Source organism: Rhipicephalus sanguineus, chromosome 11, assembly GCF_013339695.2.
Source record: "Rhipicephalus sanguineus isolate Rsan-2018 chromosome 11, BIME_Rsan_1.4, whole genome shotgun sequence".
Lineage (NCBI taxonomy): Eukaryota > Metazoa > Arthropoda > Arachnida > Ixodida > Ixodidae > Rhipicephalus > Rhipicephalus sanguineus.
The window spans coordinates 96,039,043-96,066,682 of record NC_051186.1 but is presented as its reverse complement, the minus strand read 5'-3'; the positions used below and the strand labels follow the sequence as shown (position 1 = coordinate 96,066,682).

The 27,640-nt window shown below is 43.3% G+C and overlaps 1 protein-coding gene across 2 annotated transcripts in view; it reads left to right on the top strand.

Annotated features, from left to right (window-relative positions):
• The first annotated feature begins 2,470 nt into the window (after positions 1–2,470).
• The window catches only part of LOC119373875 (uncharacterized), a 229,561-nt gene continuing 204,391 nt past the window's right edge, over positions 2,471–27,640 (top strand). The window contains exons 1-5 of one of the 2 annotated variants that reach the window (XM_049410956.1): positions 2,471–2,645; positions 4,523–4,586; positions 8,163–8,322; positions 10,223–10,364; positions 11,272–11,303. In XM_049410956.1, the coding sequence (XP_049266913.1) occupies positions 2,490–2,645; positions 4,523–4,586; positions 8,163–8,322; positions 10,223–10,364; positions 11,272–11,274 (525 nt within the window). In that variant the 5' untranslated portion in view covers positions 2,471–2,489 and the 3' untranslated portion in view covers positions 11,275–11,303. Of the gene's footprint in view, positions 2,646–4,522; positions 4,587–8,162; positions 8,323–10,222; positions 10,365–11,271; positions 11,304–27,640 lie in introns of those variants that run through there. The other variant, XM_049410957.1, reaches the window with a different exon arrangement.

Below are 27,640 nucleotides of genomic sequence, written 5' to 3'. Positions count from 1 at the left end.
AGTTAGTCTGAGTGAGCTCCAATTGTTTTGCCGAACTGTGGTCCTATCCTGGCGTAACTGCTGCCACTGACTTTGTGAGCTATCTGAGCTATTCTCCTGTCTAATCAGTGGCTGTGTGAAGCTCAATGATCATTTTAAATAACGTCTATGAATTCAGAGAGATGATCTGTTCAAACAAAATCTGGAGCAGAGCTTTGTCTAACATCGTTTGCCAGGTAGTAAAAGAGGCCAGCATGGCAAGAAGGCACGAGGTACATTTTCCATAAACTTCGAAGTTTCAGTTAAAAAATATATATTCATTCCTTTTGTAGCAGTCACTCATTCCACTGACAAATTGCAGCTTTTAACTTCTGGGTGTCTGACAACATTAGAGCTTCGGATGCAGTGAGTTAGTTAAATGAGCATGCATTATGGGGCTCTATTTGCCACTACTACAGATTAGGCCTAACAACGCTGGAAGCTAGCAAGCCTTCAAATTTTTGAGCTACTAGTATGGTAGTGTAAAAGCTTTGTACTGACATGCAGAGGTGCGGCGGTGGTCAGAGGTTGCGGTGCTCAGGTGCTGACTCGAAGGTCGCAGGTTTGATCCTGGCTGCAGCGGTCTCATTTTGGTGGAGGCAAAATGTTAGAGGTCTGTGTACTGTGCTATGTAAGTGCCCGTTAAAATACCCCAAGGGCTCGAAATTATATTGGGCCTTCCACTACGGCATGCTTCATAATCATATCATAGTTTTAGCACGTAAAACCAGATATTATTATTATTATTACTTACTTACTTACATGCAGACTTGCTTTACTGCTTGCATTTTTGTGATTTGTGTTCGTAGTAAACATTACTTTTCTTGTTTCAGACGTCCCAGAATCAAACAGTGCACCTGTACGAGAGCCAACCAGTGACATCAACATCCATGTATCGACAGAGAAGCTTCCCAAAGATCTTCAGGGTGCATTGAGTACAGCAGCATCTCCTCTTCACCCTAAGCATCGAAGGGAACTAGTCCGTTGTGTTGTTGATCAAATGTTAGCTGTGTGCTCTAGGCGAAGAAGAGAACTGGTTAGGAGTGTGGCTGAGGAAATAGTCAAGGCATACTCAGCTACTCTTGAAGATAGGAGCATCAATGGCTCCTTGCTTCGCCGTGGCTACGACTCATTTTTTCAACAACTTGAGGCAAGAGTAGAAAATATTCATCAATGCAAGCGAGGAATCCCATCATCGACTCCTGTGTCGACGCAGAAGAGCGCAAAGATGTCGTACGGCTGCATGAATTGGCAGCCGCGGCCGGTTTTACACACTGATGAGCTTGATGAGAAGCAGCAATTTCTTCAGCGTGAAGTGTGGAAAAGTCCAAAGGGCATGGATTTGTCTTTGGCCATGGTGTACATGGAAGATACATATGGAGCACAACGGCAATTCATAAACAGTGGGAGTCCTGTGCACCATGCTACAGAAATCAAGAGAGAGTGGCCACTGTTGTTTCACCGTCCCTTCTTCTACAAGCACGTTGCACAACTTCTTGGAAAGGTTGCCAAGGTATGAACTGCATGTCACTTCGGATTAACTAGCGAAACGGGTGCAGGGAAGTTCTCTGGGGATAATCTTTTGGTGCTAGAATGCCTGTACGTGCCTGGTTGTTTTGTAAGTACATTGGATAAGCTGCTAGACCAGTGCAGCTGCTAGTGTAGTGCTTGACGTCGCGGAGACATAGCATGCTTATTGGCCGATAGCCGGATGAGATGCGCTTCTTGCCACGGGGTGCTGCCACTTGCCCGCGCCGCACTCCTCAGTCTGCTAACTTTAAACGGTAGCCGCACTCGCGCATGCGAATCACAGCGGGAGAGCGATCGCGTTTCATGACGCGCGCTGACGTAACTTCTTACCCCCGTGTCATCCCTCCCTGTCTAGCTTCCAGTGCACTTGTCGGCACGAGAAAGAGAGAAAGCGCTGAGAGTGTGCGCCAAACCCCCGTAACTCCGCTGATTCTTGACGGATTCGAGAAATTTTTGCGGCAATCGATTCGGGAGGCAGTAAACTCCGAAACTGAGGTCATTAGATCATTACTTGGAAAAAGGGTTCATGACCCCTTTAAGACTGTTGCTCGTCACTTCTTCTAAACATACTACTGGCTTTTCAAAAGTAATTCTGGGCTTCTGCCTGCTACAGTCTTCATATACTTGTGATGCGCACTGCAGTGGAAGGTGCTGAATTATTTGAAAAGTAGGCATTTCTAAACATTCATGTGGATTAAATTTAAGTACACAGCCATTCTTGCATATCACCCCATTACTGATATTTCTAAGTCTAGGAAGGCGGCAAATGTAATGAAGTTTTGAAAGTTAACATGCTAACACAGCTTACTCGAATGGAAAGTATATATACGAGGGTAGCTGCTCAGAACATAGTTTTGGGGATATTTAATTCAGACTTTTTTGTATTTCAGGATGGTTTCCAGGCGTCATTGCGGGGTTACGCCCCACTGCTGTTTAAGCACATGAAAACTGTAGTAAAGAGGGATGTCAACGAATGGGTCATCGAGACAGAGCGGGAGGTGTCAAAGGGCTGCAAGAACGCTAAGGATGTGGCATTTGTGCCATTGTTGGCTGCGTATTTTGGCGTCAAAGAAGAGGCCCTCTTCAAAGTTTTCGAGGTATGTTTAAAGTAGAACCAAGTTTTGCGATTATATATTTACAGAAATGCTAATTAGCAGCTCTTAAAAGTAGCGCTGATGCATATTTGTTATGTGCAACTCCTTCATTCCCAGGCCAGTAGTGTAACTCCTTCATTCCCGTAGCCCCCTGGCTACGGGCCTGGCTCAAAGCGAAAAAAAGGTCGTATAGGCTGCTACTTGCTCACTGCATCGCATAAAATCGATTCTGACAATGCATGGGATCTGCCGAATTTTTTTATTGACATGCTTTACTTACTTGGTTAAAACATGCACCAGGCAGGAGAGAATGGGCTAATAATGCTGGCACAAGAGGCTTTAATTATGCCAGTGAATATAGAATTTAAGATGGCCAAAAATAAGTATCAGATGGTAGAAAATGCCATTTACCACTAGACCTAGTGCGAAGCTGGGTTACGAATTTTTCCGTTGAAGGTTGTTTTATGGATGAGTATTTGAGTTGCTTTTAGGTCACTGAACTGGTAGCAAAACCCTTCGCTGATAAATAACAAATGCGTACCATCTTTTCTCTGCAACTTTTATGGGCAGGCATGTTGAAGTGTACCTATTTGTAGACAACTAGGGAATTAACTTTTTTTTTATTGGAGAGCAAGCCTGTGCGAAAACATTCCCTGACTGATTGTGTCGGGATTGCTTTGTATTCTCAGTAGCATTTTTGTTTTCTGAAAACCAGTCGCTACGCGATTCAAGACGCGACGTATTCTGCACATACAAATCCGTTTGAGGGGCATTTTCAACTGAATGTTTCTCTCATCACTGGTCCATGATCCGAATTTTAAAAGTTTGAAATGAAAAAGAAGCGGGCATGAAAAGCCCCCTGTGAAATAGCTACTGCGGACAGGATGGGCAACAGTTCGTTGTCAGTAGACGAGGACCTAAGCCAAGATCTTGACAAATTTCCTGGGCTGATGACGGGGAGGGCGGTCTGCCTCCTATGAAACCGTTTGGGGGGGGGGGGGGAAGTCCCCCAGTACTCTCCGCCTATGTGCTAACACACAGTATTTGAAATAGGCTTTAGTTACGCAAGATGCACTGCATAGTCAGGATCGACCTCATCTATCACGTGATATGGGCAGTGATTTTGCATGTGATGTGCTAACATGCTTCAGTGTATCATGTGACGAAATTTTAACAGAAATAGTGTTGGGGCAGTAGGTATGAACACAGCCATTAAGGCACGGTAACTAGCAAATAAATAAGAAAAAAGAATGCTGCTGTGAAAGATGACCAGCAAAGTGCAGGTGACTGACTTCTCAGTATGTGCTCAGCTCTGCTATGTTCTTGGTGCAGTAAGTGTTTACGCTGCATGGCTGGCATGCACAATTTAGAGATCAAACATGCCGCTTCTTAGCTGTGGTCTTTGTCCTTCCCAGTATGTCTGGCCAGTGAACAAAATCTTAGACAGGGTTATGTAAGCCACTGTTGTTGCAACCATGAGCCTGCGTGACTGCATGCTTGCACATTGCAGGCATGATGAGCAGATGAAACCGCAGCAGACAGGGTGGCTGGCACTCCAGCTCCCCATACTGCCCTGCAGCTACTCATGTGGGCACACACAGACTTCTTGAAATTTAACGTTCATTGTGTGGCAGTATTACACAGAGAGATCTCAGTGGGCCTTTGTATAAAACCTGGTTTCACTGGATGCATAGGCATATGGCTTTTTTCAGCAGAAAAGCTTTATTTTCCTGACCTTGTCATGATAAGGGAAGGTTATACAAATTACGACATATACATGATGCTTTACAGTGAATATTTATGGGAAAAAAAACATTCTTAGTTTGAAATAGTACATGCTACAGATTGTCTGTTTACAGAGTCATTCTGCTCCTTTTCAGCATGGTACAAGTATAACAGACGTGGTTTCTGAGTTGCCACCTACGCCCATCATTGCAGCACTAGGTAAGCTGAGTTTTACTTCAAGTTTGTAACTAGTGTGTCAAGGGAAGTGTTTCATCTTGCAGGTGCATGGCAGTTTTTCACCCAGGTGCATTCAAACTCATTTCAACAGATTTACCATTCTGGCTAGGTTAATCAAGAATCCGAGACTCCAGCTAAAATTGCATTGATTGCATTTTTGTTTAATAAATGCACTTAATTGATGGGGTGTCTCCTAAATTTTAAAATAAAGCAGTGATACTGTGTTCCTGCAAGGTGTTGCACTACATAAAAAGTTAAATGTGTAACATGGTGTAGCGTTTTGTGTTTTCATGCCACAAAAGCTTTAAGGTTTATGCATTCAATGTATATTTTATTATGTATGTATATATGAGCAAAAATTCTTATATTGTAAAAGGTGCTGTATCGGAATGCTTCGTACTGTGCTGAGAAGGTAATCTACTGTATTCCCCTTGCTAGTGGCAAAGAATACATTGATCAAAGAGGTAATCTTGTTAATTATTGACTTTGTCAATGTTGAAACTCATGTTTATATTCACAGAAAGTGTCTTATATGTGGGGCTTATAGAACTTTTTACTTCTGCAGTAGAAGTATAAGCGTGTGCTGTTTGTGCAGCTATTGTTCGCGGCACTTCAGCAACAAGTATTACGCCGCAGTGCTAAAAATTTGTTCCACTCTTCGAACGGAATCAACGAATCCTAAGGATAACACAGCTGGAATGAATCGGAATAGATTCGTGGGAACGTCACGAAGCGCAATACAAGCTACGAGAGAGTGGAGGGCTCCGGATAATCTCGACCAGCTGGGGGTTCTGAAATTGCACAGTACGCATGCCTCTAGCATTTCACCCCCATCAAAATGCGACCCCCACAACTGTGATTGACACCGCGTCTTTCACGTGAGCATAAAAGCACCCTAACCAATGTGCCCCAGCAGCGGGCAAAATAGAAATATTTGAGGCGTTGGTTGATGTTAGCGTGCTTGCTGCGTGGTGTCAAGGCAGGCCTGAGATGCTTGCTATATTATGACGTGTAGTAGCTTTGAGCCTTGCTCTTTAGATGTTGCGCACTCGATTTTCTTGATTTATGGAACATTGGTATAGCCTGCCTGATGTCTCATCGTAGGGTTCAGGCAGCAGGAAAGGACCAATTTACACCTACCTATAACGATACACTGCTGTAGCAGCAGGTAAGCAGAAGAATTTGCGGGCACCACAATGCCGCCCACATATGCGGATCAGCTGACACACACACGCACAAACAGACAAATCAATAAGGCTATGCGCATTGCAAAAATGGTGAACAAGTTTCCTACGATCATTTCTTCAGCAGTTAGTATACAGTCATTGTTTCTCTCCGCCTCTTCCTGTACATGAAACGTTATTTCGCTCGGTGTTCCATCACCGCCTTTTTTCGGATTTGAACACGTTTATACAAGAATGCGACGAAGTAACCGGCTGACAAAGCCGCTGCTAAATGCTGACGTTTCGCCGTGATGCTCTAGGCAATCAGCATTCGATAAACGATACCCACCGGCAGCTACAGAGTGCGTTAGCCCACCTACCTTCAAAACACTGCCGAACAGTGTCTGTCTCGCCGATTGGCACACCCCGTGACAGCGCAGCAGCACTTACCTAGCAGTAGATGAGTACGGCCTATACGCGTTTGCACTTCGCTAAAAAGCCAGCAGTGCAGGAGGGTTGGCCATCGGAGATCATAGGCTCAACAAGAACACTTCAGCCGCACTGGGATTTCTTGTGCGTCCGAATTCACGCCAGACGTTTACACGAACAGTGCAACATTTATTTTATCGTCGATGTCGTCCTTTGCGACAACTAGAATGCGGCACTAGCCCCCAAGTACACCCTCACGTTCGACAAAACACCACGTTTTCACAATCTAGGCAACACGTTTTTTCCAGCAGCGGCAATCACGCAGGCAATCCGCACATTGTACGCACATGGACCTCCTTGCCTGATGATGATGATGATGACGATGTCAGCTGCCTCTTCCCTTTGGAGTACTTTGGAGCGGGAGATCGACGGGCTATGCCGGTAATGCCGGATCAAGCAAAGAAGCAAACGAAAGGGGAGTGAAAATAAAACTGAAACGAAGGTGACAACGGGAACAAAAATTTGACTGTGGGAATCGAGTACGAAACCGAAACCAAGTTTGCGGCGCTAGCACTCCCGTCAGAGGGGTCAGGTGCATTGTCATCACCATCACACAATGGCGGCCGCCATGCCGGCCGAGCACATTGTGTGGTCAGTTCGCGTTGGTTCGCGTAGAACCTGTGCGCGTTGTATCTGTTCCCAGTGAAGTGTAAATTGTGATGAGCCATTTTAATATGGAAGTGCACGACAAGGGAAGGCTATTTTGCACACTGAATATAGCTGCGTCGTGTCTTTTTCGTGTGCGCGAGGCTTGTGACCGTGAGTAGCGCGATGGGATATCTTCAGCTACACGTCGATCTGAAAAAGTTACTACGGACCGAAAACTGGATAATATCCGGACCTCGAAGAAAACCGTGCAGACTTTCTTAAACAACTCTGCATATAATGACTGTCAAGGGAACAGCACACGACCAAGGCGTATCCAGAAGTGATCTTAAGCCAGCAAAACAGGTTCACGGAAGAAAAGGAACTGCCAGGACAATAAGTTTTACATTCTTTGAAGGAAAATTGTGCTTGCTTGTCTCTCTCTCTTTTTGTAATCGTAAACATAGGAGCGTGCTACAGTTTTATCATTAAGATGTGGTAACAATATCTTAATGAGAATTTTTATTTTTGAAAATTGTGCTTGTTTGTCTCTCTCTCTCTTTTTTGTAATCGTAAACTTAGGAGCGTGCTACAGTTTTATTAAGATGTGGTAGCAATATCTTAATGAGAATTTTTATTTTTGAACCAGCGAAATCAGGTGCTCGTAAGATTCGTGTAAATACTCTACCTGAAGGCATAGTTTTTTTCAAGCTGAACTAAATAAATGCTTTTTTTGTCTTTTTGCGCCCATTGTAAGTCTATACCATTCAGTGTTTCCAAGTAACATATTTGGATGCACTTGGCCAGTTAGCATGTCTCTTTTTGGGGGCACTTCTGATAAGCCGAACTCCTGATTAGCCGAACAGATGACTGCGGTCCCTTCGAGTTCGTCTTAACGGGAGTCTACTGTATACTGTACATCTAGCTTATGATGGGACACTGCAGTCAACCATGCAGCCTCTGAAGCAGGCTGACCTGCACTGGCACGAGCAGTTTTTGACCATCACCCTAAATATTCATGATGTGCAAAGACATCTTGAAATGCGCCTTATGGGAAGGAGCTCCACTCTCTTTGCAACGCATCTTGATGTCTACATAAATGAGCTTATATTTTAATTCTTCATGTTTATAGGGTGCTGCGGTTAACACTTGTTATGTCGCTCACAGCCATCTGATACAGAATAAAAACAAAGTTGGGTACAATATTCTCACACCAATACCCTTTAAATATTGAGAAACTTGTTGAGTTCTTATTGGTCTTTTTGAAATGGATGCTGTAACCTGAGTTTCACGAGATTCTTACTAAATTTTTTTTTCACAGGAACCATCTTTTCGGACAAATGCTATGTGGCCTGTGAGCAGGAACTGTTTTGCGAAGCATCCAATTTCACCGAGGCAGTCTGCGTAATGTTCCTGACTTACTATGCTTTCAACATGATGTACGCGAACAATGCTGCGACAACACTGGAATTCTTGCAAAGGTCAGTTACTTAATTTTTTTTTTTTCTGTTGGTGGTCTTGGGCTGTTAACTGTGCTATCAGTCTCACATTTTAAGTGCCACCTTAAATTGTGTGTGGCATTCAGTACTGCTGCACACATATTCTTAACCAGCAAAAGTGTTTCCGAATTTTTGTGTAAGTTATGGCTTGCCATAGTCTGAAATCGTTAATCCCGTATACATGAGAAAAAAAGCATTGGCCTGCTCTGTGGGCTGATAATGGTGCGATTTGTAGATTGGAATGTGGCATCACACACACACCAGAATCACTCACTTTGTCAATGTCTACTCATTTAATTGAGGTTAAACAAGCACTGCACTGCAAGCTGCTATTATGAAGGAAAATTTATGCTTTTTATGACTTAACCTGTACAGACTACTCTGCTCCACTGTTAAAGGGACACTAAAGAGAAACAATGAATTGGTTTAGATTGATAAAGTGTCCTCGAAGAACTCTTGTGTAGTTTATTTCACCACCATAGGTTTATTATTAGCAGAGAAAACAAGTTCAAAGTTTCATTTTTAAATTTCGCGCCGAACTTTGTAATTCGTGACGTAAAAGATTTAAAAGAGCATTCAACGTGTTTTGGCGCCACTGGCTCGAAGAAATTTCCACAAACTCGTTTTGTCAAGTCTCTGGCCCCCTCGGAGAACAATGTACTTCGATTCAACCGATTAGGAACTACGTAGGCCCAAGCAGGCGCCGTCAAAAATATGTGATGTCAGGCAAATGGTGCGGGAATTTCAAGGTGGCGTCGCCACCTGTATTTTCTTTTTGCACGTTTTCTCGCTTATTAAGCGTCTTCTCGCAGCAAGCGTGGCGTTTTTGGTATCGTGGAAGACCACTTTACTAATGCGAGAAAAATCTTTTTGCTCTTTAGTGTCCCTTTAAAGGGATTCAGGGGCATAGCCAGGGGGCAAGGGTTGGAGGATTCGAACCCCCCCCCCCCCGGAATTTTTAAATTTTGCATATGTAGATATGCATGCACGAACATACATAAAATATGGTGGAACCCCCTCCCCTTTTCCCGAAAATATTTCCGACTACGCCCCTGACCTGATTGTAATGCACCTTGCCAAGAACGAGAGCCAAATGACTTCTGAGGTAGTCCATATGCACCGTTTTTTTTTCCCCCGAAGTAACAAATGAGCAATAATTTGTCACGACCATCCTGAATTTTGGTGCCATTCTGTAAACTCCCCCCCCCCCCCCCCCACGGCCTTCCACTTTTCTGGTAATTTCGAGTTGCAGAGCGGAGGTGGGGGGGACGCTTGCTTGAAATTTTAAGTTAGTTTAAGGCGTCACTTTTTTGCATTTCCTGTTGCAGATAGAATTTGCTAATTGCTTTACACACATTGTTTCATTACATTATGTGCACAGCCTATTAACCTGTTATCTATGCACAAGAAAGCAACAATGTAAAAGAAGAAAATTGCACATGACATTTATGTATCTTGACTTTGGTGTGCAGGAACTTCATGTGGTCATATTATTTCAGAATCCTGCACCAACCATCATATGCCATGTGCACATAGAGGTGAAAACCACATTACTTTTTAAAATGTATGCAATGTTGTGCATAGCTGCTTTGTTGCACTGCACAATGGTTTGTAAGCCACTCAACACAGCCAACAATGCTTTTAAATTTCACTTCAGCTGGTTGCACTGTCAGATGTAGCAGTCGCTGCAAATGTATGTGAACCACTTGTGCACGTGTCTGCTCTGGCCAGCATGACTTGGGAAACCGAATATATTTTTTATGTAGTGGTAGTATTAATACTATCTCAGCTAACTTCTTTCTATAGTGGTGTTACACAGTCTTGTGCTATCAATGCATTGCGTGTCCTTTCGTGAGGTAAAGGTACACTTTTCGTTTTACAGGCAGCTGTTCCTCATCAATCCACCAACCGGTAAAAAGCGGGAAGGGGGACAGCGGTCAAGGACAGTGGTTAATTCGAGAAATATGAAGCTGAACCATGTGCTTCGAGCAAACGTCTCACCCGAGCAGCTGGACTCTGACCAGGTGCGTTTTACCGGTCATGAAATGTCATCTAATAGCTTATTCTCGTGGCACCATTTTTCATGTGAAGTGCTCCATTTCAGCGGCATATCATGAGAGTAAGCTTATCAGCATTATCAGTACGGTTAGTTGTTTTCGGATTTTACGGTTGAACCTCTTTATTAGAGACCCTGATGTAACAGACAATTGGCATATAAGAGACACCGTGCGCCTGCATCGAAAAGGGGGTTGATCAGAAAATGGGAACATGGTACCCTGCTTAAAAGAGACCTTTCATTGACCACATTTTCTAATGTATAACTCGCACAAATTGTACAAAAATTCGGGGTGTGAGTTATGCACCAATTTTGGTGTGTGAGTTTGCTTCCTGTCAATATGCTGGGAGTCCCCCCCCCTCCCTTTTTTTTCTTTCGTGGTTTGCATTGGAGGTGTCGGTTACATGCGAAAAAATGCAGTCACTGACAACAAGTGCCCCTCAGTGCATGTCTCTTATAAAAGAGTTTAGCTGTATATATTTTTCAAATCTGGTGGTATTTCTCAAGCTAATAATCAGGGAGAAATTAATGTATTTGTACAATCATCCTGGAATGCGAGTTTTTTAGGTCTAATTTTATCAATGTTCTACGAAATAAATTTATGACTTAAAAATAATGACAACAAAGAGCCTTGATAACTTCTAAGAAAAGAAACCTTTTATTCACGTAAGGCTGAAAGAGACCTTTCATTTACCAAATTTTCTAATGTATAACTCGCACAAGTTGTACAAAAATTCGGGGGTGCAGTTATGCAACAATTTTGGTGCGCGAGTTTGAGGCGTCAGAATGTGCTGACACTATGTGCTTGCTATAATTCTTGCTTCTGTACTCGCCTAGCATGATTGTGCTAACACTTCTTTTTTTCTTTTTTCCAGTGAACACAGTGCACAATACTGCACATTGTTACAGGTACCATGGGAATTTGGAAATAGTACAAATGCCACGATTATTTACAAGTTTCCATTATACATTGCATTTCGCATTCTAGATCTATAAGATATTGAGATCAAATAAAACTTCTGTGAATTCACTTTGCGTATGCTTCACATTTGTTTTTTACGTGCACCTTTATTCAACTTTCGGAGAACACGTTCTTTTTACGCATGCTTAATATCGCACTTACAGAAGACACATTTGTTTTTTACGTGCACCTTTATTGCACTTTCGGAGAACACGTTCTTTTTACGCATGCTTAATATCGCATTTACAGAAGACACATTTGTTTTTTACGTACAGCTAGCATACCAATTAATGTAGTGCAATAGATTGTCCACGGAGTTGACTTCGTGATCTGCTTTCCATTTCTTTGTTACGGGGCAAGGTAATGTTATGTGTTATTAGCTGTACGTGTTCTGAATTCTACGTCATCTCTGGTCTACCGTTTACCTTATGCGGAAGAGTGGTCGGCAGCATTTTACCTACAGGTTTTTCCGTATTCAAGAGCCTTTTTTTCTAAGAGTGTAGTAAAGTTCGTTGAAGGCTCCCTCGTCCGGACCCATTTCATACCCTAATTACGAACTGAAATCTTTTGTTTATGCGAGAGGAAACCTGGAAGGTTCTCTAAAAGCCGTTTTATACTTATTCTCTGTGTCATGTGTTTGTTTAGCGTAAGAGGACGTAGCGCGTCAACAGGTGATGGACACAACCAGTGCTCGCAGTATCGAAGATACATGTATCTTAGATACTTTTTGTTTATCTTGTATCTGTATCGCTGTACGTCTCGCATGATATGTATCAGTAACTGTACTTCCGACACATTGAATAATGTATCGCGTATCGCATGATTCAAGATAGTGCGATCGCAACACCACCGCGCGAAACAATAAACGCGCACTGAGCTCCGCTTCTTAATCTGATACTATTGTCATTGGGCCACCAGAATGAAACTAAACGCAGTGACACTATTTCTTTCCGCCAGAATTTTCAAGGGAGGGCAGGCGATGAGCTCTGAGCGTGCAGCAGTCACGTGGTAGCGTTCGCATCGTCTCGACAGACAAGCGAGCTAACGTCTACGGCCAGCCGACCTTTTATTTTTTTTATTTTTTTGATGTGTCAGTAGCATGACACTTTGCTCTTAGCCACTGTCCTGTGCGACGTAGTCCAATGCGTGCAGCGTCTTTCGCACAAATTTTGATGCCTATGTAGTGTAGGCATCGAAGTTACATTTGCGTTGTGCTTCGTTACGAAGTCTTAAGAATGCAAGAATAGGGTTGCTTTGCGTATTGTGCATTTCACACACTGGCCGGCAACTTAAAGGCCTTCGTGGGTGTGAGTTTGACTAACATTCAATTACATTGACTTATATGAGAATACCATTCTAACATATATAGAACAACCGATACCGATGCTGCATGTAACAGAACAAACATTCAGCTAACAGAAGCTATATTGGCGTACCTCTCGTTTTCTTTTATTCAGTCAGTTATTAAAATCATAACTTGATTGTTAGCACAAGCTCTTTCTAAGCTGTCCTTCTTTGCCATCCTATACATTATACCTATGTGTCCTGTATTGTTTTTTCCGGTCTCCTTACTGCAATATTTTAAACGTGCTGCCAAGGTAAGCTTTCTCCTTTATCCTTACTTTTAACTGTCTGCGCCATTTCTCATACCGTTTGAGTTCATATATTTCATTTGAGTTTATTTTTATGTCAAGGCGATGTTGAGCACAAATATAAAATAATCTGCGCGTTTCTGGAGTACACAGTAACAAAACGTCTGCTTACTACATATCAAAATGGGGAAATTGAGTTTGCGTTATAATAACGTAATTTATTAGGAGTCATCTTACAGATGTTGGCAAAGGGACTGGAGAAACAATTACAAAATGATCCGTTCTTTTCATGAGCGTCCCAACAAGTGGTTTTGCGCTTTTTCCATGGGCACTGAATTTTGTGTGGCCTTACTTTAAAGGGCCAGTAAACAATACCGAGGTCCCAAAATTGTAATGAAGATGAATATGCGCACTTTTGCTGTGTGAACATGCGGCCACAAGATTTTTGCGAGTACGTGCTCTAATAAGGAAGTTACAGGGGTTAGAACATCCGTTCCGGCTGGTTTCAACTTTTCGCGCGGCCTCCTCACCCTTCTCCGCCACAGGGAGGGGAAGGCGTAGCCCGTCGTCGTGAATCCGCCCACTTCGGCAACGTGACATGACGTCATCGGCGAGCTCAATGAGTGGCAATGCACTTCCGCTTGCTGCGGCTCCTGGTTGTTTATTGTTTACAGTGTCGCACGTGCTCCGTGACTTCACGGGTAGTTTTCGGCTCTTCGATATTATTGAACCTTTGTGACAGTTCACAATGGAGCAGGAATGCGTGCTTGCTTTCCAAGACGACGAAGGGGCGGGACAGAAAAGAACTCCGCTTGCCGCGCGTGGAACGGGAAAACCAAGCAAGCGCGGCCCGCCCGAGCTACCGGAAATTCCACCTCTACCAGCTCGATTTGCAGTCGCGAACGCTTCCTCCACGTATTGCTCATGTCGAAGGCGAAGTGCGTGGCCCAAACAGCATCCCCGCAGGGCCCAGAAACGAGGCGCAGTTTCGTAGCGGTGGGTGGATAGGGGAACTGACGTTAACTTGTTGAGACCTTGCTTAGACCAATCGACGAGCTCAGTAGCACGTCAACTTGCCCATGGGAAAGTTTGCGTACGAGGCGGATTGGTCATGCGAAGGAAAAAGGCGCGAGAATTGTTTTTTTCGAAATGGAGGGTCTGCGCGGAGCGCGGCGCTATAAGATTCGGAAAATGTGATCGCCGTGGTCTACTGTACAAATTGAAGAGCTTGTTTGGGGGTGTAAAAAATATCGAAGCCTGTTTACTGTCCCTTTAAATGCTTAATTGCAACAGCTTTTAGAGGATACCCGTCGCTGTGGTCTAGTGCTTATGGTGCTTAACCGCTGACCCGAAGTCGCGGCGGCCGCATTTCGATGGAGGCAGAATGCTGGAGGCCCGTGTGTTTATATTTAGGCTTTATAACCCGAGATTGTCCAGATTTCCTGAGCCCTCCACTATGGCGTCTCTCACAGTCATATCATGGTTTTGGGACGTCAAGCACAGCAATTATTATTAGCTCTTGGGGGTGCCGCCTGTATTGGTTTCTATACTTATTCACTGTGTTTGTTATGGAACCACATTCCTATTTTACTTAGGTGTAATATTCTTCCTTTTTTAGGCTTCCTAAATGATTGTACTGTTACTAATCACCAATTAATTGGAGCTATAAGTGGCAATATAATGAGAATAGCGGCGGCGTCCTGCGGCGCTTTGTGCAACTATGCAATACGTCTGAGACGTTTCTGGGCTGTACATGCATGTTCTCTCCTCGAAATAATTGTTAAAATAATGCGCATTACTGAGGGCATCGCTAATGAACGCTTCACGCAAGCAGATAAGTAGAATGTAAAAGTCATTGCAGTTTTATGTACTCTACGTAAACACGATGCGTCGCAAAGAATGTCGTCATCATCCTTGCTGTCGTACACCTGCCCGGTGATTCGGTATTGTGAAAACCGTAATACACTTACGGGCAAGCTATAACTACACAGCAGTATTTGCACCATCATTCGGAAGTTCCCTATTGACGTTCTCGTGATTGGATGGTAACCTGCTAGCTCGTCATCAAGCACAGCAGCGACTGCCACCATTTACAAAAGCGACAAGCAAAAATCGCAATGAGCGAAGTGTATAAACAGCTATCATGTTAAGCAGCTAATGCAACACCAATCAGTTGTTTCGGAATCAAACTAATATGCCTTGAGCAAGAAATACAAATGTTTTGAGATGCTAACAGACATTTCATCCAAATGAAACAATGTTGGTTGCAGTTAATAAATTTTCAAGCGAACACATTTGTGCATAGGCGCTTAGTGCTACATTATACAGATATTTAATCACAAGTTGCGAATGTATCGAATTATCTTACGATACAATTGGAATGTATCGTATCGGTTACAACCAGTGCTTTCGTATCTTGTATCTGTATCTCAAATAGTTCTTTCCTGTGTATCTTGTGTCGAATCGCGATACCATTTTAAAATATTATGACGAGCCCTGGATACAACCCTGGGAAGCCCTGGGAAGGTTATTCCAATTCACAAATCTGGCAGCAAAACCAGCACATGTTGTAAAATGTTTGAGCACATTATATTCACCAACCTTGTCAGTTTCCTTGAATCAAACTCTTTCTTCTCTTCAGCACAACATGGTTTTAGAAAACATTACTCATGTGAAACTCAGCTCATATCATTTACTCATGTACTACATCAAGTTCTAGACCGATCATCAATCATCGACTGCATATTTTTAGATTTTTGTAAGGCATTTGACAAGGTATGTCATAAATTACTACTGCTTAAACTAAACAAGCTTAATATTGATAATAATTTACTGAAATGGATTGAGTGTTTTCATTTAAACCGCTCACAATTTGTTTCCTTTAATGGCTCTAACTCTGAATTTACCGATGTGTATTCAGGCGTTCCTCAAGGCTCACTCCTTGGGCCTTTATTATTTCTAATCTATATTAATGATCTTCCTTCCGTTGTAAACTCCAACATTCTTTTATTCGCGGACGACTGTGTCATTTTCAGAGAAATAACGAATACTAACGATTCTTCATTACTTCACTCTGATCTTGGTTCAATTGCTAATAGGTGTAACAAATGGTTAATGAAAATAAATATTAATAAATGTAAAGTCATGCGCGTTTCTATAAAATCTTCTTGCCCCCCACTATACTACATTGATACAATTAATTTAGAATCACTCACTTCATATAAGTACCTCGGCGTGTACATTACAGCAAACCTGAACTGGCCTACTCATATCGAGCACTTAATTAACAAAGCTAATCACATGTTAGGTTACCATCGTCGAAATTTTTATCCTGTTCCTCCTTCCTTGAAACTCCTCCTTTATAAAACACTAATTCGATCTAAATTGGAATATGCTACACCGGTCTGGGATCCCACCCAAGCAAACCTAATTTATGCTCTAGAAATTGTTCAGAATAACTCCGCACGTTACATTCACTCTAATTACAGCCGCACCGCCAGTATAACTTCCATGAAATCAAACCTTTCCCTCCTATCATTATCATCGCGCAGAAAAGTGTCACGCATTGCCTTGTTTCATAAAACGTATCATCATCCAGCACTACGTGACCGCCTCATCCCAGAGCCATCTTATGTATCCCATCGCACAGACCATCGTCATAAAGTCGGACTCGGTTCATGCAATACTGCGCACTTTTATCATTCATTTCTACCGCGAACCTCTCGCGATTGGAATGGCCTTCTCGCGGACGTTGTGAACATTATTCATCATGAACAGTTCCGTAATTCCATAGCTAACATTGTATACGCAGGCTCTTTCTAAACTCACTGTAAATTCACATTTTGCTGTATTGTTTCATGTTCGTTTTCTCTTACTTTTGTTGTTTTTTTGTTCCTTTGTTTCTTATTTTTTGTGTCAAAGTGTTGTTACCATTGCCCCTCTGTAATGCCTCTGGCCCTGAGGGGTATAATAAAATGAAAATGAAAATTGAAAACTGAAGGTTCTTAGGGCAAGTTCAGCAACCTTTCACGAATGTCTCGTTTTGGTAAATTAGTTCACTAAAGTGTCACGCATTGCCTTGTTTCATAAAACGTATCATCATCCAGCACTACGTGACCGCCTCATCCCAGAGCCATCTTATGTATCCCATCGCACAGACCATCGTCATAAAGTCGGACTCGGTTCATGCAATACTGCGCACTTTTATCATTCATTTCTACCGCGAACCTCTCGCGATTGGAATGGCCTTCTCGCGGACGTTGTGAACATTATTCATCATGAACAGTTCCGTAATTCCATAGCTAACATTGTATACTCAGGCTCTTTCTAAACTCACTGTAAATTCACAAAGCATTGAACTGCCCTTTTACCATGCCACCAGAAGGTAAACATTGCTGTCAACACAACGGCCTTATCCGCCGCGGTGGAGAAGTCATTTGCTCGGCTGCTTGCCCGAAGGTCACGGGTTCGATTCTGGCCACGGCGGCCACATTTCGATGCAGGCTACAGGCCCGTGTACTGTGCGATGTCAGCTTACGTTAAAGAACACGGGATAGTCTAAATTTCCGCAGCCTTCCACTACGGCGTCTCTCAGAATTATATCTTAGTTTTGGGACGTTAAACCCCAGATTGTATTATTTACGCAGGCCTTACCGTCGACCCGGCGACGGTCTACAAGCGGAGTTGTTTCCCTGCCTTCCTTTACGTACGACAGGCGAAGTACCCTGTTTTGCTTACGTGACGAGAGCTACCTTTTTTTCTGTTTTGCTTCGCGGCGCCTTTAGAGTGGCGACATTGAGCGTCTCGCCATGGGAGCTTAACTGAAGCAACGTGCTGTAGTCAATAGCGCTGAAGACAGTGTGCTGCAGTGCGCGACTCGTATCTCGCAGGAAGTACGGCCCCCTCAAAGAGGCACGGCCTACTTTTCATTACTTTCTTACATTGCGGACTCCATCCTCGCCTACTAATCTATGGACCGAAATCTCAGATGAGGTTATTCGGTTTCCTCGACTACCGCATCTCTCATTACCTTCGTCTCAATCCCAGAATATTGCGAATAAACACTTAGCACCCTCTGACGGTGCGAAGTAACTATCATTCATTAAGGCAAGAGCGTTGTATGGGTCATAACTTCACCGGCGTGAATACAATTGGTACCAAAACTCGAGTGGGCCGGTACAGCAGGCTGTTCAACAACGGGGGAGGTGCAGAATTCTTGAGGGTGACAGCGGGACGATCAATGGAATTGACAAAGAACGTCATAGTACTTTAATGAATGTCTCCCTAGAGCATAGACTACTGTGGTTTCCTTAGGGTTAGCTGAAGAGGCTAAATTTAATTCCAACATAACGTGTAGCTACCCCCCGTGGGATAAATTGCCAGATAAACTGCGGCGCTGCTAAGTGCGAGGTCGCGGGTTCGATTCCTTGCCACAGTGGCCGTATTACAGTGGGCACGAAATGCAAGAACAGACGATTACTGAGATGTAGGTGCACGTTCTATAACCCCAGGTGCTCAAACCGATTAGAGAATTCCCCACTGCGCCTTGACCGATAATGAGAATGTGTTTATGGCATGTAAATGCCCTTAAAGGGGGGAAAACCGCTACGTGAAAAACCACCCCGTACACACACTTGATCTATAATGCGGGAGTGTCACGCAGCGAGTTTCACCTAAATTATTCTTGAGCATGTTCTATCACACGCGTCTACATATCACTAATTGCGCATACACGTGGATACTTGGGAATTACGGACGCGACTGCCGCAGGATAAAAAAAGAAACATCCGCATATAAAGGGAGAAAGTAGTGATATTCCTCCAGTTTTACTTGCTTTGCTCGCTACGCCGCCTTCTGGCGCTGCTGTCGCATCCGAAAAGCTGCAGCACAGTGTGTCTATAATTTTGCGGGGTACAATTACTAAAATGACTCCTCCGGATGTATGTATATTTTTTCAGTCATATTGACAATTGAGAGATCCACAACATAACTGGACGCTCAAGACGAGCGCGGTTTAAACCGATACACTGTGGAGAAAGCATACAAACAGGTTGAATATAAAGGCTTCGAGCTTTCATTATTGTTAATTCAGTTCACATAAACCAACACTCTACCGGTGTCCACCGTTAATAATATAACAACAGTAATAATAATCAATCAATCAATCAATCAATCAATCAATCAATCAATCAATCAATCAATCAATCAATCAATCAATCAATCATTTATTTAACGTGCCCAGGAACAACCGTAAGGTCTTTATGCAGGCGCACGCAAAAAAACAATGAAAATAAACAATACAATACAGACAGTTTTCAGAAATAAAAAGAGCAAAAACACGTAAACAAAGAGAAATGAACACAAAAGGGGAGGAGTAAAATAAGACAACACGAGAAAGATTGACGGGGAATAAAAACTTAGATTGCATATGTACAACTATGCGGAAAGACTGAGAAGGCAAGGCTTTGTACATTGTGCCACACTATGTCAAGTCAGTGCAAAGCTTGGATAAAAACAATGATTGTGGACTATGAAACACGTCAAGATCAAGAAAATTAACATTATAGAGACTTTGTATTCTGTGAACGGTAGAGTGTGGGAAGAAGCAGGCGGGTACATGAAACGGTCTGCTCTCTCGGATTAACTTACGCGGAATTCGAAAATTAACACAATTGAGAAGTACAGGGCCGGATATGATACTGTGGACTAGCTTGTAAAGAAATAAGAGATCAGAACGATTTCGTTGGCAGTGAAGTGATGGCAGTGATAATAATTCAGCGGTATTTCAACGAGGTCCAGAGTCATTTTTAGCAAAGCGATGGTTATATATGCTGAGGAATTTTCGCTGGACTCGTTCAATGGTGTTACCGCTGGATTGAGCAATGCCATTCCATATCACGGACGCATACTCAAGTTGTGGAAGACATATTGCTTTGTACAATTTGTGGAGGGCCATGGGAGACCTGAATTCTCGAGATATTCTACAAACACATCCGAGAGAACGAAGGCCCCGCATAGCAGCACGCTTAACGTGAGCAGAAAAGTTTAACGCGCTGCCAACAACAACACCAAGATCACTGATCTCATAAACCTTGCATAAGGACACAAAATTGACAGAGTATTGAAGTGACACGCTAGATGTTTTGCGAGTGATAGACATGAATTTTGTCTTTGAGGTATTCAGAAAAGATTATTACCATTGCACCATTCGGAAAAAGAGCGCAAGTCTGACTGCAGCAAGCGACAGTCGTTAACTGAATGAATTTCCTTAAAAATCTTGGTGTCATCGTCATACAAGAGGAAAGAAGAATTACGAACGGCAAAAGAAACATCATTAACATAAATTAAAAATAGGAGTGGGCCTAATGCCGACCCTTGAGGGACCCCACTAGTCACTTTATACAAAGAAGACGTTTGGCCATTTACGGCTACATAACAATATCTATTGAGCAGATAGCTCTGCAGGAGATTCACAACCGACAAGTCAACATCAAAGTGCGCAAGTTTAACCATAATCAGTGTGTGGCTGACTACGTCAAAAGCCTTGCTCAGGTCACAGTAAATTACGTCAACCAGTCCTTTCTGACAAATAGGTGTGGAGATCTGCGTCATGAAACTAGCAAGATTTGTGGTAGTCGAGCGGCCAGCGAGAAAACCATGTTGATTAAGAATCAATGAGTTTTTCACACTAAAAGACAATATGTTGTGAAGAGCCAGGTCGAAGATCTTTGATGTGGTACATAGTAGAGAAATAGGGCGATAACGAGAAGCATCTGTTTTAGAGCCCGACCTAAATACTGGGAATACACGAGCAGTTTTCCACATGCTAGGAAATGTGGAAGTGTCCAGGCAGTTGTTAAATATCGTAGTCAGCACTGGGACAAATATACTACCATAAGCTTTTAGTATGGCGGAGGGGATGCCATCTGGGCCACATGATAAGGATGGTTTTAAGCGCTTAATGCATTCGCAGAAAAGATTTTCATCCAGCGAGAAAGCACTGGATGAGCTAACTGCCTTGGGGGGTTGTCTGATATCAGTGCTACAGTCTGAGGTCTTATAAACGAATGAGAAATGCGTGGCAAAACAGTCAGCGACGGCATGCACTTCTACGCCATTTGAGTCCAGTAGTCTGAAGGACTCTCCGCTTTTGCTAGACCGTTTACGTACATACCTCCAAAACTCAGCCGGCCTGTCAGAGGCGCTTTTTTCCAAGAATTCAATATACGAACCATGATGCTGTTTATATAGGCGTTTAGAGAGAGTTCGAAAGAAGCTGAACTCTTCCTTCCACTTCCTGTGTGCGTGAGCTTTATGATTCAGTGCACTGATAAGTTCAGATGAGAACCAGTGGGGATATTTACGTTGTTTAGGTGTACATTGGGCAATAAAACTACGCAAGCGGCTCAGTACAAGCTAATAATAATAATAATAATAATAATAATAATAATAATAATAATAATAATAATAATAGTAATAATAATAATAATAATAAAAAATTACACCATCTCCCGCTAAAGGGGAACATGAGGCGATGCGAAGCCGGAGCACTTGCACGATCGCATTCCGTTGGCGTTCGTTGGGCATGCTACCGACCTCGCGTCGTGGAACGCGAAGAGGGATGCTACGCGCCTCGTATGTTCCATCTAGCCTGGCCGTTAATTCTCACAGGGCAGCGGGGAACGCGGTCGACAGGCGGGCGAGAGGGGGCAGCGTAGGAGAGGAGGGAGTAGGGGAGGGGACGCGCATGCGCTCGAGCTCATCGCGGCGTTGCGCAGGAGAGAATTTCGGCATGTCTAGCCCGCGTTTTAGAGGAAGAGTGGAAAGGGAGAGGGAGAGGGGTATGGGAGAGAGAATGTGGAGATGGGAACGGGATAGGGAGATTGGAGAGGGGTATGGGAGAGGGGGAGAGGAGAGGGGTATGGGAGAGGGGGAGAGGAGAGGGGAAGGGGAGAGGGTGAGTGGAGAGGGTATGCGCATGCGCAGTAAGGGTGGTCACGCCGCACACCACCACCACCACCGGATTGAGCTCCGCCTTAAGATACTTCTCATCTAATAATAATAATAATAATAATAATAATAATAATAATTGTTGGGGTTTAACGTCCCAATAACACGATATGATTAATGTGGGACGCCGTAGTGGAGGGCTCCAAAATTATTGACCACCTGGGGTTCTTTAACCCATTAGCGCCCAGCGTACTTTACAAAGTACACTTCATTTTTTTTGGAATAGAAAATACACTATCCAATATTCTAATTTTTCTGATTAACATTTTTGATGCTAAAGGTTGCAGCAAGACACTCCTAATCGAACATATTGACTCAGGTCAATTTTTTCTGTGCTACGAGTTGTTAAACTTTTGGAAAACGAGCGCCCGTCGAACGCATGTGACGACTACTACATTTTCTCAAATAATGTAAGGTTTCACACTGTATATATTGAAAAAAACAGATTGGTTGTGCTTCAAAAGGAACAATATAATCACGGCGAAGCGAAAGAATCAGCTGTAGTGCACTGTTTTGCTCTGAGGGGTAATCAAATGTTGGTGTACTTTTTGTAGTACACTGGGCCTTTGTGAGAGCTTACATGCGCATTGCGTTGTAGGTTGCCTCAGAGATCAAAGCAGGTATTTTCTTCAGAAGAATGCCGTTTTTACGCTCATTTGAGACTCGGGAGACTGCATCAGATGCCGGCAGGGATATACGAGAGCCTCTTGGTGAAGTAATTGTCACTCCCAAACGGCTGAGGAGGAGTGGGAAGACGGCTGTGGGAATGAATGCCTTCTGCCTGATAGAACGAAAGAAATCGGGAAGACTGCTTCTGTTTTGATCCGGGAAACGAGTTTCTTTTCGTAAAGGTCAAAGACAATAGCATAGTTGCTATGGCGATGAACTATGACACAGTCGAGCCACTACGCTCTGTAAGCAGATGATCATCAACTCAAAAGAAAAACGTAGCGCCATCACGAAACATCGTCAGCAGCTAGAACAATATTGGCATGGGAGAGATTCACCTCCACAATCAAGCTGCGTATAACTTCAGAATTTTCATTCGTGGGAGAATGAGATGGAAGCACCTATTTACACAGATTATCAACATTGCTGCTCTGAATGCATAGAGGATCTGCCGACCTACTGGAGGTTAGCAGACCCTCTATGAGTCGACTGCTGTCATTCACCTGCACACTTGCAAGACACTACCTGTGCCGTGTACACAATAGAACTATCAAGAGGTCTTCCGTGTCCAGTGTGCCTGCCAGTCCCCTCCATCCATATGGGCATTTCACAAGAAGATTGAAAAACGGTTGAAGTGCACTGTCTGTGATAAATAGAAATGATGCTGCGAAAAGTATGGTGCAACGCTTTGCATGATGCGTCGCTGCTTGGACAAGTTGCATGTGCTAAAACAACTTTTGTATTAGTATGGCAAGGGCCAAGAATGCTGGCTATTCGTGTGCCGAGCCAACTTGCATTGCTATCGCAAGAGCCCAGCGTACTTTCTAAAGTACAGTATCATAACTTCTGAAGGAATAGATGTAACGCTATGAAACTTGCCAGATGTTTTTGTCTACTGTAGTTTGATAAGTGCGCGAAATTTCAATTACATTCAACAAATAGTTTTTGCTTGGACCTTAATGGGTTAATGTGCACCGAAATAGATTTCTTCCTGCATTTTTATATGTGGTTCATGTACGCCCTGATTCTGTTGTGCCTGTATGACTGCTGATATCTCGGCCGAACCAAATGGCTTTTCGTTATCGATGAAGGATATATATATATATATATATATATATATATATATATATATATATATATATATATATATATATATATATATATATATATATATATATATATATATATATAGTGTGAATATGGTCTATTGCCGAGTAGCCTGAACAAAATCCTGCTTGGTCCTCTGGTTGATTGAATTCTAATGTTGTCCTAATTCTATTAGCCACTATCTTTGTAAACATCTTGTAGACAACAAACAGTAAGCTCATCGGACTGTAATTTTTTCAAGTCCTTGATGTCCTCTTTCTCATGGATTAAGATGATACTAGCATTCTTCCAAGATTCGGGTACCCTCACCGTTAAGAGACACTTGACGCTTCGTATGCAGAGTGGCCAGTTTTTGTAAGACATTCTGTCCACCGTCTTTTAACAGGTTCGTTGTTACCTGATCCTCACCAGCGGCTCCGCCTCTTTGCATTCCCTCTAATGCTTTCTTTTGTTCCCATGTCATTACTTGTGGGATGTCCGATTCCTCTGGGCTACTACTACTTCTTACATTATCGCCCTTGTATTTCCGACTACTGTACATATCTCTGTAAAACCCCTCAGCTACTTTAACTATCCTATCCATATTGGTAGTGACTGCCTTCCTTGTCCTTTAGTGGATACATCTGGTTTTCCTGTATACAGTGTTCTCATCACCGATTTTGGACTTGTCCGTTCTACAGATGACAAACAAAATAATTTCACCAACGGTTATCATACTTCTTATGCGAATTCTGCGCGCAGCTTCATGTTGAGGCAAGAGCAACTCTGTTTGAAGTTTTGTCTTTCCGCAAGGTATCAACTACTCCAGGAGTCATAATTCTGGGGAAGTAGGACAGCACGCACTATGCCATTATTCCCCTTTCTACGGACAAGCGAGGTACCCGCTTCACATCTGTAAGTTATGAGCACTTTGCTGATGCTGAATGTGGCTGATGACGATGAAGAATTGTGGCTCAGAACTTTGTAGTGGGTAGGAAGCATTAAACCACACACTCATTGCGCAATTAGCGTTGCGCGATGACTGCTTGTTATGTTACTCATCTGTCACGCTACATTATATAGGTTGACATGATTCCTTGGCCGACATGCCTCCTGTATTGGGTCTTTTTGCAAGGGAGTTAGAAGGACCAGCGTGGCTCTGTCGTAGAATACTCGACAGCAACGCAGAGGGCCCGGGTTCATGTCCCATTCGATCGTGCGTATTTTTTTCTCATTTTATTTTTTTTCATGTCTGTCGGTTACGCCACTGAAGGCGATGCCGCTCCACACAAGAACGATTGCCTAAAGACTCTAAAACATGGGGCGAATTCAGTCCTGTGGGCGCCGGGCCGCATGTTAAAGACCGCCGCTCTACAGTACAAATTAAATAAAACGATCCAACTCGGCATTCTAGATGAAGTCCAAGAGCGGTCTATGTAATTCGCGGATCAATTTGGAATCAACGTCCATCGACACTGTCGACGAACGCAAGGTGAAGCTCTGATACTGAGTACTCGAAAGAGTGTAGTCGTCGTTTATTAAAATAATGTATACGTTGATTAGACCACGTGCGTGGCGCTCGCACCATATATGTCACAAAAGATAAGCTATTATCGCTCTCCGTTGATACTAACTGCAGTTGTAGCATTTTATAAACGCTGGTTGTGCTTTCGCTTGTTGGCTGCATAAAGTAGAAATGTATAGTCGTGAGCAAGATGAGCTGGAACACTGAAATAACCTTTTAAATATGCCATAGCGGCTAAACGCAGTCAGCAAGTGCAAAAGTGTTCATGACGCCAAATGCCCCTGCGGAAAGGTGTCTATGGCAATCCAATACATCACATTCACGTTAGTACAATTAAAGTATATAACCTAAACATAAATTCGGTTTGCGGCGCATATAGATGACAAGAGAACGTCTTGACGGCATCGGTACGCGATAATGCACGTGCCGTTCAACTGCTACATCCGACATACATACGCTCGGCAATACCTACACTGAGTGTATCATTCCTTTCAGATTTCATGCGTATAGAGATACAGGCTGATGCGTTCGGATATGTGTTGTATTTGCGATGTAAGAATGTTGAACAAGCTACGACGTGTTCATTTCGTTTCGTGCTCCCACGGCGCCAACGAGCAGTGGGCGACCGCACGGCCGGCTCGCTCTATGTGCTCAATTTTTCTCTAGTGCTCCACGCTGCCACGGGGGTTCTGAAAAAGGTTTGCATAAAAATTATTTATTACCAAGAATACTTCAATACATTCACCCCCTCGCTTTAGGCTATCTTCTGATGGTTTGCAATCATATCCCTCAATTTTGATTTTATACCTGTACTGATTATTAATTGCCTCTAAATATCAGCGCAAATAATTACTCCTCCAAATAGCAGAAGGGTGTCTTGAAGGGCCAGTTGTACATGTTACTCTCCTGAAAACAGCGCGAAGACGGGACGTAGGCTAAGGGACAAACACAAGCGCTGTTCCTTTGTTTCTTAGCCTCACTGCCGTTTTCGCGTAGTTTTCAGCGCTGTTACATGTAGGAACCGGCCCTTCAATATATTCTTCTGCAATATGTCTCTCTTACATCAGTCTCTTTCGGACCGAATGTTTTGCAAAATTAATCAACGTGCCAGCGCTTGTGTTGTATTTTGCTTAGCGTTCAGCCAGTTTTCGCGTTGTTTTCAACGCAGTACTTTTTTTAAATCGTGATCTCTCGTAAGCGTTTCTTGTGGCACATGTCAGTGATAATTGACATCTATATTTACGGAATAACTACCATTGATTACGAATGAATGATATTCTACTACTTCTCGCCATTGTAATATACCTGCATAGACTGAAGAGGTCATATTTACATTATTTATGTCTTACACTGACAGCTATCACACCAATATTTAAAATACGTTAACGCGATAGCGTTAGAGAGCTCGTGTCGCAGAAATTCCGCCGTTGGCGTCGGCACCGTTGGTTGTGAGCGAAAAATCGACCGTGAGCGAAAAATCGAGAAAGAAGCAAATAAAATAAAGAATAAAAAATTCCGTCCCATTGAGGATCGAACTCGGGCCGTTCGCGTGGCAAGCAGGTGCCCTACTACAAAGCCACGATGTTACTTGCAGGCGCATTTGGGAGGCCATCAAACTACGACGAAAAAGGCCGGGATAGTGCAGCCATCGCCGCTAAAAACACACACTAACTTTCAAACAGCTCTAAAAATGGACAACTATGTCCATCTAGCGGAAAACATATCAACAAGCAAACAGCAAACGCTAGATAGTGCGCTGCCATCTGTGAGGCATTGTGAGGCTCTTCATGGCCTCCGAGATGGCAAGCGCGCGGCGTTTATCTTGGATGCCATGCAACTCTTTCTTTAGATCAAAAAACTATACCACTCGCGCGCGCGCGTGTGTCAGTGTGCGTGTGTGTGTAACAATACACATTAATAAGTATGCACTTAGTGGTTGAAGTGCGCACTAGGGGCCGGATTTCGCTATTGCGTTCAACTCTTAAAGGCGAAGCTTAAGGCTCCCCCAATTTTTGAAATCGTTGTCGCCATTCATTAGTAACGCACTGTAATACAAGGGGCGAATGTACATCAGCATTAGTCAGTTATTCTTACTCTGAATACTGCTTGGCTAACCTAATTTTAAAGAAATTTGCCAGCACTGAGTCGCCCAATGTTAGGCTAGAGCAGAGCTGGTCGGCAGTTGGGTGGTCCTGGCTTGACTAGACACATGTGCTTTCACACGCCGACGCAAGAAGTGTTCACGGAATCACATTCAAAATCACGAGTATAGGCCTCCCGCGCTCAAGTTTGCGCAGCGCCGTCCGCTGCCCCAGCGGAGAACGACCGAACGTTCGGTCGCTCGGAGCAGTCGCACTTGCTTGGTTTCTCCATTGCGCGCCCGGAATACGTGCTCCGCAGGG